Source organism: Ursus arctos, unplaced genomic scaffold (assembly GCF_023065955.2).
Source record: "Ursus arctos isolate Adak ecotype North America unplaced genomic scaffold, UrsArc2.0 scaffold_21, whole genome shotgun sequence".
In the NCBI taxonomy this organism is placed as follows: Eukaryota; Metazoa; Chordata; class Mammalia; order Carnivora; family Ursidae; genus Ursus; species Ursus arctos.
This window is the reverse complement of record NW_026622886.1, coordinates 3,547,693-3,560,215: the sequence shown is the minus strand read 5'-3', so window position 1 is coordinate 3,560,215 and position 12,523 is coordinate 3,547,693. Positions and strand designations below refer to the sequence as shown.

Here is a 12,523-nt window from a genome sequence, read left to right as displayed (position 1 = left end):
TGCAGCTCTTTCTGCCCACGGGTCCTGTCCTCATGCTATAATAAGAGTGCCTTTTTGCACCTTAAAAAAACCCAAAAACCAAAAAAGCAAAAAACAAACAAAAACTGTCTCATTGTTTTTCATAGCCACAGTATCCATATTATGGACATTTCACAATTTACTTTTTTATCTACAGGAATTTAAGTTTTCTTTCCAGCCCAGGTTAATGTAATGGGGGCCACGTATGAACCTTTCTACAGGAGAGGTCATCTGAAATGGCATTGCTAGGTCACAGGTGTATACATTTAAAATTTTAATGGGACACTCTAAACTCATAAAACATCTAAAAAATGCTAGTAAATATTTGTAAAATCCTTTTATTTTTTAAAAGTATTTATTTATTTGTTTATTTTATTTATTTGCCAGAGAGAGAGAGAGAGAGTGCATGTGCAAGCACGAGGAGGCAGAGGAAGAGGGAGAAGCAGGCTCCCCGCTGAGCAGGGAGCCCGACGTGGGACACGATCCCAGGACCCTGGGATCACGACCTGAGCTGAAGGCAGATGCCCAACCAAATGAGCCACCCAGGTGCCCCTTAAAATCATTTTCTTTTTTTTTTTTAAAGATTTTATTTATTTATTTGGCAGAGAGAGAGACAGCCAGCGAGAGAGGGAACACAAGCAGGGGGAGCGGGAGAGGAAGAAGCAGGCTCATAGCGGAAGAGCCTGATGTGGGGCTCGATCCCATAACGCCGGGATCACGCCCTGAGCCGAAGGCAGACGCTTAACCGCTGTGCCACCCAGGCGCCCCTAAAATCATTTTCAATGAGTGGAGGAGCCTGCAAGGAAGTAAGGAAAATCCTCTGAGGTCTAGGGAAGTGAGGGAGCCCTGAAGTTGGATGTCTGGGTTGAGAACAACTTCAAAGGGAGGTGGAAATGAGAGTCCTTTCCTTGTTCCTGGTGTTAAGCCAAAGGCTCTACTGTTGACCATTCTGCAGGGTTTTTAATCCCGATGTCTCTATCCAGTTACCGAGCTCCCCTTGCATTCCTGCTGTAGTGGGATATAAAAAAATTATCTTAGCTGGTACCAGAATTTACCACAGGGAGGGTGATATAGAAAAGGCTGGGGTTCGGAGCCTACAGCCAAGAAAGAATTCTTGAGACATCTTCGGTGCCAAAAGGTGGTTTAATTAAAACATCTTTATTAAAAAGGTGGTTTTATTTAGAACAGGACCCGTGGGCAGAAAGAGCTACACTGGGGTTGTGAGGAGGGGCTGATTATATACTTTCAGGTTGGGAGGGGGTTAGGGATAGTGGGTTGTTTTTTTTTTTTTTTTAAGATTTTATTTATTTGACAGAGAGAGAGACAGCCAGCGAGAGAGGGAACACAGCAGGGGGAGTGGGAGAGGAAGAAGCAGGCTCCCAGCGGAGCAGGGAGCCCGATGTGGGGCTCGATCCCAGCACCCTGGGATCACTCACGCCCTGAGCCAAAGGCAGACGCTTAACGACTGAGGCACCCAGGCGCCCCAGGGATAGTCTTAAGTCTCAGGAATTTTGGAAGCAAGGTTTCCAGGATCTAGACGGGCTACTGCTGTGAGGAAAAGGTCATTCGCTACTGTCTAGTAAAACCCTAGTCATGAGACCCTTCAGACAGTGGGCCATATGCTTGGAGGATGATTGCTAACACGTATCTTGGGGAAGTAGAGATGAAGGAAGTTTCCAAAGGAATTTTTATATGTTAAAGTAGACTTACAGGGTCCTGGGGGTCGGGCTAAGATTGCCTTTCTCCCCTAGCAAAGTGTCAACATCGAGGTGGCCAAGCTTCCAAGGGAAGGTCATTCTGCCTGTCTCAGGGATTGGTCCATGGGCTGTAGGCAGTAAGGAGATCTCATTTCATTCTCTTGCCTTCGTTTCCCACATCAAGGAGACTGTCTTTGCTCAGGAACACACAGCGATTAGCCACTTGGTGAGAAGCTCAGAGCCAAAGGCAGAGCGAGGGCTACACTGCTCTGCGTCAGAAATGAGCAGGACTTGGAGATGCGAGAAGGAGAAGAGAGGAAAATGGCGAGGGCTGGGGGAGGGGGTCTAACCGGTGGGGCAACTACAGGGTTTGTAAGAAGGGTAACTCATATTACTGTTCTCAACCACTGTGATAGGGTCCCCCTTCTTCCCACCTCTTTAAACCTGGTAATACCTTCTATCCTCACAACACACACACAGGCCTGTGTGGCCGGTTTTGCAAAAGTGAAGGGAAGAGGTGAGCTCCGTATTTGGGCTGATGTGGTCTGTGCAGAGCGCATCCGGGACAGAAGAGGACCTCAGTGCCAGGAAAAACAAGCCCCCAGAGTCCACAGACATGTGGGGAGAAGACTGGGCTTCAAACAAATCATATGGCAAATGCTTAAGCCAATCTTTAGCTAAATTCAAAGGAGCAGAGTGACCCCTGGTGACATCTGGTTTATCTGAGTAAAGTGTTTGCACTGCGAATAGGGGATAATATAAAAATATTGCGGAAAAAATTGGGAGAACATTTCATATAATCTTAGAGTGGTAAACATCTTTCTGAGTAAGAAATGAAATCGAGAAGCCATAAAAGAGAAGACCAATAAATATGACTGTAAAACATTACAATTTTCTCACAGAAAATACCATAAAGTAAAACGATTAAATAGTAAACGTTTTTGCCACACATATGACTAAGAAATGAGCTTCTACAAATGAATAATGAGCAAAACACTAAGAACCTCACCTCAGAAGAAGAAAGATTTCTACTTAGAAAAAACCCAAAAAAACTAAAGACTCAGGCATTTCATAGAAACAGAAGTTCCAAACTATTACAAATAGAGGAAAATCGGGGCGCCTGGGTGGCTCAGTCGGTTTAATGTCTGCCTTCAGCTCAGGTCGAGATCTCAGGGACCTGGGATTGAGTCCCGTGGGCTCCCTGCTCATGCTCTCTCTCTCTCTCAAATAAATAAATAACATCTTAAAAAAGAAAAAGAAAAACAGACTTAACTTCACTCATAATTAAAGCCTTCATATTGAACCAATAAAAAAGGACCATATCCCCCTCATGGGAACAGCAACGAACGGATAGCGCACAGCACTGGCAAAGGTACACGGAAGGGCTCTCGTATGCCGCTGGTGGAAAACAAATCGGCACAACTTCATTGGAGGGCAATTTAAGATGTACTTTGATTTAGCAGTTCCGCTTCTAGGAATGTTTCCTACACGTGTACTTGTAGACGTGAGCCAAGAAATACACACACGCTAAGCTGTTCAAGGCACCAGAATTTATAATGGCCAAGACTAGAAGCATCCACGTGTCTACTGACAGCAAAATGGCTAATGAACGATGGAACGCAGGTGTAAACATGAAAACAGACAGTGATGGATCGCCAGGTGCTCTCGTACGGAACGTTATAGAAGATATCCCGAACTCGGTATAGAGTGTGATTGAGAGCACGGGATCTGGAGTCAGACCGCTCAAGTTAAAATCCTGGCTCTACTACTGTGACAACAACAAAAATGAAAACAACTCGATCTAAAAATGGGCAATAGTTGGAATAAACATTTCTCCAAGGAAGACACACAACGGCCAACAAACACATGGAAAGATGCTCAATACCCCTAGTCATCGGGGAGATGGAAGTCAAAACCACAACGAGATACTTCTTGATGCCAACCAGGCTAACCCTCATGAAAGAATGGAAACGAAGTATTGGCAAGGGTATGGAGAAACTGAGCCCCTCACACGTTGCTGATGAGACTGTAAAATGGTGCAGTTGCTGGGGGAAAGTTCGGGAGCTCCTCAAAAAGTGAGACACAGAGTTACCCTATGACCCAGTAATGGCACGCCTGGCTATGCACCCAAGAGCACAGAAAACCACACGCACACACAAACCTGTACAGGAATGTTCACGGGGAAAAAAAAAAAAAGGAATGTTCACGGAAGCAGTATTATCCGTAAGAGCCAGAAGATGGAAGCAACCCAAATGTCCATCAAGCGGTGAGTGGATAAACAAAATGTGGTCTCTTCATACAGGGACCGGTACTCAGCCATAAAAAGAAATGAAGTACAGACAGAGGCCATGAATGGACGAACCTTGAAAACACAATGCTAAGTGAAAGGGATCAATCACCGAGGGCCACGTGTTGTATGATTCCATTTACAGGAAGTGTCCACAAGAGGCAAATCTATAGATTGGTGCTTGCAGAGGCTTGGGGAGAGGTGACCGGGGAGTGATTGCTGATGAGTATGCAGTTTCTGTAGAGGGCAATACAAATGTTCTGGAATTGGATAGTGGAGATGATGGCACAACCTTGTGAAGAAACTAAAAGCCACCAAATTGTACGTTAAAATGATGAATTTTATTTTATTTTATTTTTTTTTAAGATTTTATTTATTTATTCGACAGAGATAGAGACAGCCAGCGAGAGAGGGAACACAAGCAGGGGGAGTGGGAGAGGAGGAAGCAGGCTCATAGCGGAGGAGCCCGATGCGGGGCTCGATCCCAGAACGCTGGGATCACACCCTGAGCCGAAGGCAGACGCTTAACCGCTGTACCACCCAGGCACCCCTAAAATGATTAATTTTATAGCACATAAATTGTGTCCTTTAAAAATCTCGGCTCTGCCACCTACTAGCTATTTGGCTTTAAGCGAGATACTTCATATTCCTGAGGCTTGCTTTCCTCATCTATAAAATGCGGATAATAAATACAAACTACTTTTCATAGGGTTATGTGTGGATTCAATGAGCTAATATATATGATGTGTTTAGAATGATGTTTGACATACAGTAAGCACTCACGAAACATTAGCTATTATGTGTCACGTTGAAAAAAAACGAAGTGCAAAATAGTATATATTTTATTGCAGTGTCTGTATTTTGTAAAAGGTTTATATTCCTTGATGTTCATCAGCCATTTCTACAAGGATATATGGGAAGATAGCGGTTGCCTCTGGGTAGGAGGCATAAGGCCCAGCATGAAAGAGAAATTTACTTTTTATTACATATCCTTCAATACTGTTTGACTTTACCATGGGTGAAGATTGTCTTCTCAATAAAAACTATGGCATTAAACAAAAAAAAAAAAGAATGGGCAACAGGTTACATCAATGCTGTGCCTCTTCAGAATGGTGAAGTCACGTTAGCTCCTCAGTCAGGGGGGTCCGGCAGGCCCCCATAAATAGCTTGCTAAGCCAGCTCCCCTCTGGCACTTCCCTTCCCCTTGTCTCTGCCAGGCCATTGGCTCTCAGCTGCGGTCCACTCCTGTCAAAATCTGCCACCATCCACTCTAGCAGCTCGCCTTCCTCTCCTCACCAACGCGGGTCACAGAGTAGGACACAACTGCTCGTCACCGACCACCAGCCCTGTCAGCAGGAAGGGCCGTAACCACTGCTGGACTTTAGTTTCCTCATTTTATACTTTTTAAAAAAAGATTTTATATATTTGAGAGAGAGAGAGAAGGAGCAGAGGGGAGGGGCAGAGGGAGAGGGAGAAGCAGACTCCCCGCGGAGCAGCAAGCCCAACGTGGGGCTCAATCCCAGGACCGTGAGATCATGGTGAAGGCAGATGCTTAACCAACAGTCACCCAGAGGCCCCTATTTTCCCCATTTTGTAGAATAAGTTCAGAAAAGTTAGGGGCACTTGGGTGGCTCAGTCGTTAAGCGTCTGCCTTTGGCTCAGGGCGTGATCCCGGCATTATGGGATCGAGTCCCACATCAGGCTCCCTGCTCTGCTGGGAGCCTGCTTCTTCCTCTCCCACTCCCCCTGCTTGTGTTCCCTCTCTCGCTGGCTTTCTCTCTGTCAAATAAATAAATAAAATCCAAAAAAAAAAAAAAAAAAAGAAAAGTTAACCCACGTAAGTATCACAGTTCATGAGACGCAGCACTGAGATTTGAACCCAGGTCTGTCTGTCTTTTTCATCATGTCCGGCTACTTCTCAAAATTTCATTCCTAGATGCTGAGGGGAAATAGACAGTGGTAAAATATGGAGAAATGAAGGAGGTTCAAGAACTCTGAAGGTGCCATTGATGTAAAGGACCACCCTCTGAGGTTTGTGGGGAAGAGTTAGGGGAGGGGAGGAGAAGAGGAGAGAACACACATTAATCCAGGACCTTTCAAGTCCTGGGGACTTTGCTAATGGCAAAGCTCAGAGGTGAAAAAGGGTCAGACAGCTCTGTGTGCAAGTCTTGGCTTTCTCATTATTTGCTTTGTGAATCTGGACAATGTTCTGAGTGACCACTTCCCTCATTAATAAACTAAAGAGCAGGAGAGATTATCTCAGAGGACTGCGACAGTAAAATAAAATAGACGGCACGTACAGGTTTAGTTAATGTCTGACATATGGTAAGTGTTCATTACATGTTAATTATCATCACTACCTCAGGTAAACCTCATAAGAACACCATGACCCAGGAATCATCGTCCCCATTTTCTCGAGTAGGAAACTGAGGCTCCGTACTCTCTTTGCATTACACCAAGGCTCCTGTATTCCAGGCGAGTAATTTAAATCCCTGGAGAAATCCAGATGAAACGCTCACTCAACTAACTGGTACCTACGTCACCCAAGAATTAGCCTTGGGAGATTTCCTGACTGTATCACCCCAGAGTATAATCAGAAACACCGCAGTTCTTACCCTGACATCTTCACAGTGCTGGCTTTTCTCACCAGATCTCCTAGCCCCTCTTAAACCATCTCTACTATTACATTTCCAATCATGTGCTCACCTCCTTGGGAAGCATATTCTGAAGTTCTCTTGCTTCTGATATCCTCTTGACTAGTTTCGTAGCTTTCCTCAAGCCCAGAATCTGACCGTGATGCTCTGTCAATGTAATGTTAACAAGAAAAGGATCATTGGCACTTTTCGGCTGTGATGAGAAAGAGCATATGGCAGATCTCAGCTTCCTGTTGGTGTGAAAGTGCCTGGGGGCACGCGGATCATTGGGAGATGCTAGAGGAAGCGGCTCAGGTAAGTTCATGCAGCTGCATTTGCATTTCAGCCAGACACATACCTGCGACCGCACACGTTTGTCCCTCTGCGTATCTGTCCATCCATCCATCATCCATCCACCCAATAAGCATCCACTGAGCATCTACTACGTGTTAGGCCCATGCTCAGTGCTGGGAGTAGACTATCTTCAAGGAACTCACAGTTTAGTGAAAAAAAAAAAAAAAAAAGCATGCAGTAGTAAGTGTAACACCAACTCCACGCCGTGCGTAGAATTCTCTACAAGTTACGCTATGGTTACAGAAAAGGAAGGAGAGGCTTGATGGCCACAAAAATACCATGCAGAGGTGTGCCTAGCTGGCTTAGTCAGTAGAGCATGCAACTCTTGGTCTCGGGGCCACGAATTCAAGCCGTATGTTAGGTGTAGAGCTTACTTCAAAACAAACAAACAAACAAACAAACAAACAAATAAAAATGCTAAGCAGAATCAGGAAGGGTGTTGAGAATAAAAGATCCAACTCTTGCACAAAATTATGGCTTTTCTGTGGGAGAAGGTTAACAGACTATTTTAAAGATGGGCCGAGAGAAACAATAGATCATGTATAAAGGGGTAACAATTAGAATGACTGCAGAGTTCTCAATAGAAACAATAGAAGGCAGAACACAATAGAATGAAATCATCAAAGCACTGCGGTAGACTTGTGTACCCAGCAAACTATCTTCAAGGACAAAGGTGAAATAAAGACATTCATAGAAAAACAAAAATTACGGGAAGACAACTGTGATGAAGGAACTGCTGAAGATTCTCTTTCTTATTCTCTCTCTCTCTAAATATCTATCTAATATTTTTTTTCCAGGAAAAATAATCCCAGAAAGATGGTCTAAGCATCAGGAAGCAGTAGGCAAATAAAATGATAGTTTAAGAGCAAATAAAAATTATCTACAATAATATGTATAATGTGTCATTTGTGAGGTTTTAAAATAAGACAGAACTAAAAACACTAGATTAAAATAGCATTTGGGTCTGGAGGGAAGAGATTGGAGTTAAATTAGTCCGAGCCCTTGATTTGTTCAGGAAAGGTGGGTTAAGATATTAATTAACTTTAGATAAAGCTAAAAATGAATGAGAGAAATTCAAATGCATATAATAAAGTGAGGTTTCACCATCTTGGTCCTATGGACATTTTGGCCAGACGATTCTTTGCCGTAGGGGTTACCTTGTATGTTGCAGGATGTTTAGCGGTATCCCTGACCTCTACCCACTAGATGTTGGTGGCAATCACTCCCGGAGACACTTAGAGCCAAAAATGTCTCTAGACATTGCTAAATGTTCCTTGAGGGTGGGGAGAGAGATTGTTCCTGTTTGAGATTCACTGCAATAAAGAAAAATCTGCAGTAAAGAATATAGAGAGAATATGTAACTTCCAAATAATTAGAATAATATGGAGTAAGGGAAAAAAAGAACTCTATCAGGATTCCAGTTGTGGTTGGGATGGACTAAACACACTCTACCCCATCTCCCACTCAATGCAACTGAAAATCCTGGACATAATGGATGGGGTGCCTATCTGAGGACTCTGAAAAGTAGATGGTAGCAGGTGACTTGGGAAAGAAAACCAGAACTCAGAATAAGAACCATATGGCAGAGAGTTTCCTGGATTTCTTCTTTCCCCTCGTATGTCCCAGCTCAAAGGCAACATGACTCCCAGAACTGAGCACCGGGTGAAGACAGAAGGAGACCTAACAGAAGCCCTCTGTCTGTGGTCCAAAAGTGAGAAGCCCTAAGGGACAGCAAGAGTGGGGGAAACCCTGTTTTGTTCTGTCTTCCACCCATGCATCTCAGCAGGCCCTCTTCCTAAAGCTGCAACCCTATACGGTAGTGACAGCAGAAGAAGTGGCAGCTGGACAGGCATCTAAAACTGTGAGGGAATCCTTCTCTGCACCATGGGCTTGCACAAAGAGTGTGAAGGGAATCTCTGTTGCTTTTTTCCTCTCTGTCCTCCTCCCAGTTGGCCCATGGAGACTCAGTCATAGGAAATATGCAGAAGAGTGCAGAGGCTGAAGTTCCAACTTTCTAGCAGAAGACCAGACAGGGGTGCCTTTGGAGCCAGAGCATGGGGAAGAGAAGAGAGGTCAAGAAAGGAATCCCATAAAATTGTGTATGGAAGCCACGCTCACCCGAGCTGCACACACATAAGTGTATCTGACCCTAAACAGCATAAAAAAGGCTTTGAGAACTGAACTGCAAGGCAGCTCACTGCTCAGGTCTCAAATGTGGTCCCTGGGTGGCACATGCGTAGGATGGATCCAGATGGCATTGCAAAAGTTTTGAACACTGAACTGGCATTGAAAGTGCAATCTACAGAAGGCAGAACTTGTGATCTGACCCTAACTGGGTGAATTTCCTGCTGAAACAAAACAAAACAAAACAAAACAAAACAAAACAAAACAAAACCAAACCAAAACAAAACATTCCAACCTTCTCAATACATTCAAACTAGACTCAAATCTTATAACATTTAAAATGTCCAAGGGTGCCTGGGAGGCTCAGTTGTTAAGCATCTGCCTTTGGCTCAGGTAATGATCCTAGGGTCCTGGATCGAGCCCTGCGTCCGGCTCCCTGCTCAGCGGGGAGTCTGCTTCTTCCTCTCCCACTCCCCCTGCTTGTGTTCCCTCTCTCTCTCCTCTCTCTGTCAAATAAATAAATAAAGCCTTTAAAAAAAATAAATAAATAAAATAAATAAAATGTCCAGAATACAATCCAAAATTACTCAACATAAAACAATGAGGAAGGTTAATGAATTCTCAAGGGAAAAAGACAGTCAGCATCACCCACCCTAAAATGACTCAGCTGTTGAAACCATCAGATAAAGACTGTAAATCATTCATTACAACAATGATGTAAGAAGTAAGGGCGAACACTTTGAAACAAATAAAAAAATAGTAACTCTTAGTAGGGAAAAAGAAGCTATGACAGGAAACCAAATAGAAATTTTACAACTGAAAAATACAACAACTGGAAAAAAAAAATTCACCGGATGGGATCAATAGCAGAACTGAGGTGACAGAGGAAAGAGACAATGAACTTGAAGATAAATCAATAGAAATTATCCAATTTGTGTTTGACAAAGCAGGAAAGAATATCCAATGGAAAAAGACAGTTTCTTCAACAAATGGTGTTGGGAAAATTGGACAGCCACATGCAGAAGAATGAAACTGGACCATTTCCTTACACCACACACAAAAATAGACTCAATATTGATAAAAGACCTAAATGTGAGGCAGGAATCCATCAAAATCCTAGAGGAGAACAGAGGCAGCAACCCCTGTGACCTTGGCCACAGCAACTTCTTGCTAGACTCATTTCCAAAGACAAGGGAAAAAAAGGCAAAAATGAACTACTGGGACTTCATCAAGATAAAAAGTTTTGGTACAGCAAAGGAAACAGTCGACAAAACCAAAAGACAGCCGACAGAATGGGAGAAGATAATTGCAAATGTCTTATAAGATAAAGAACTAGTATCAAATATCTATAAAGAACTTATCAAACCCAACACCCAAAAAACAAATAATCCAATCAAGAAATGGGCAGAAGACATGAACAGACATTTCTTTAAAGAAGACATCCAGATGGCCAACAGATATGTCAAAAAATGCTTCATATCGCTCAGCATCAGGGAAATACAAACCAAAACCACAATGAGATACCACCTCACACCTGTCAGAATGGTTAAAATTAACAAGTCAGGAAATGACAGATGTTGGCGGGGATGTGGAGAAAGGGGAACCCTCTCACAGTGTTGATGGGAAAGCAAGCTGGTGCAGCCACTCTGGAAAACAGTATGGAGGTTCCTCAAAAAGTTGAGCTACCCAACAATCCAGCAATTGCCCTACTGGGTAAATTTTCCCCAAAGATACAAACGTAGTGATCCGAAGGGGCACCTGCACCCCAGTGTTTATAGCAATGTCCACAACAGCCAAACTATGGAAAGAGCCCAGATGTCCACTGACAGATGAATGGATAAAGAAGATGTGGTTTTTTTATACCATGGAATACTACTCGGCCATCAAAAAAATTGAAATCTTGCCATTTGTAATGACGCGGCTGGAACTAGAGGGTATTATGCTAAGCAAAATAAGTCAATCAGAGAAAGGCAATTATGTGATCTCACTCATATGTGGAATTTAAGAAACAAAAGCAGAGGATCATAGGGGAAGAGAGGAAAAAAATAAAACAAGAAGAAATCAGAGAGGGGGACAAACCATAAGAGACTCTTAATATAGAAAACAAACTGAGGGTTGTTGGAGCGGGGAGGAGTGGCGGGTGTGGTAACTGGGTGATGGACATTAAGGAGGGCCCATGATGTAATGAGCACTGGTATTATATAAGACTGATGAATCACACCTCTGCCTCTGAAACTAATAATACATTATATGTTCATTAATTGAATTTCAACTTAAAAAAAAAAAAAGAAATTATCCAATTTGTGTGGTATTTTCTGATACCACATGTCTGGTTCTTCTACACCAATTCTCTAATTCTCTGATATATACTGGGTCTCCAACAATAAAATTGAGTTCCAAATCTACCTAGAGTTAGCCTCAGATCCCACAAGGTAAAGAACTCAGTCTGACAAAACTGTGTCCACTTCAGGCACCAGTCTCAAATGGGATGCCCAGTTACCCACATTTCTTTTTTTTTTTTTTTTTTTTTTTAAAGATTTTATTTATTTATTTGACACAGAGAGAGACAGCCAGCGAGAGCGGTAACACAAGCAGGAGGAGCGGGAGAGGAAGAAGCAGGCTCACAGTGGAGGAGCCTGATGTGGGGCTCGATCCCATAACGCCGGGATCATGCCCTGAGCAGAAGGCAGACGCGTAACCGCTGTGCCACCCAGGCGCCCCAGTTACCCACATTTCTATCCAGCCTATTACAAATTTGGGGGTTCCTATGACCCACTCTCAAGTTTGATAATTCTCTAGGATGACTCACAGAACTTAGGAAAGTGCTATATTTACCTTTACAGATTTATTATAAAAAATGCAGCCCAGGGGCACCTGGGTGGCTCAGTTGTTAAGTGTCTGCCTTCAGCTCAGGTCATGATCCCAGCGTTCTGGGATCGAGCCCCGCATTGGGCTCCCTGCTCAGTGGGAAGCCTGCTTCTCCCTCTCCCACTCCCCCTGCTTGTGTTCCCCCTCTTGCTGCCTCTCTCTCTGTCAAATAAATAAATAAAATCTTTAAAAAAAAAAAAAATGCAGCTCAGAGGGGTGCCTGGGTGGCTCAGTCGGTTAGGCATCTGCCTTTGGCTCAGGTCCTGATCCCGGGGTCCTGGGATCAAGCCCCACATCGGGCTCCCTGCTCCATGCGAAGCCTGCTTCTCCCTCACCCTCTGCCACTCCCCCTGCTTGTGCTCTTTCTCTCTCTCTCACTCAAATAAATAAAATCTGTAAAAAAATAGGCAGTTCAGAAAGATGGAAGAGATATGTAGGGCAAGGTATAGGGGTGGAAGGTCCACGCCATCTTCAGCATACTACATTCCCAGCACACTGATGTGCCCAGCAACCTGGAAGTTCACCAAACCACACCGTTCAAG

General features: G+C 43.7%; 1 protein-coding gene across 1 annotated transcript in view; it reads right to left on the bottom strand.

Moving 5' to 3' along the window:
- The window catches only part of FAM227A (family with sequence similarity 227 member A), a 79,471-nt gene that overhangs the window by 22,460 nt on the left and 44,488 nt on the right, over window positions 1-12,523 (bottom strand). The window contains exon 14 of the mRNA XM_026479628.4: window positions 6,709-6,803. Within this exon, the coding sequence (XP_026335413.2) occupies window positions 6,709-6,803 (95 nt within the window). The remainder of the gene's footprint in view (window positions 1-6,708; window positions 6,804-12,523) is intronic.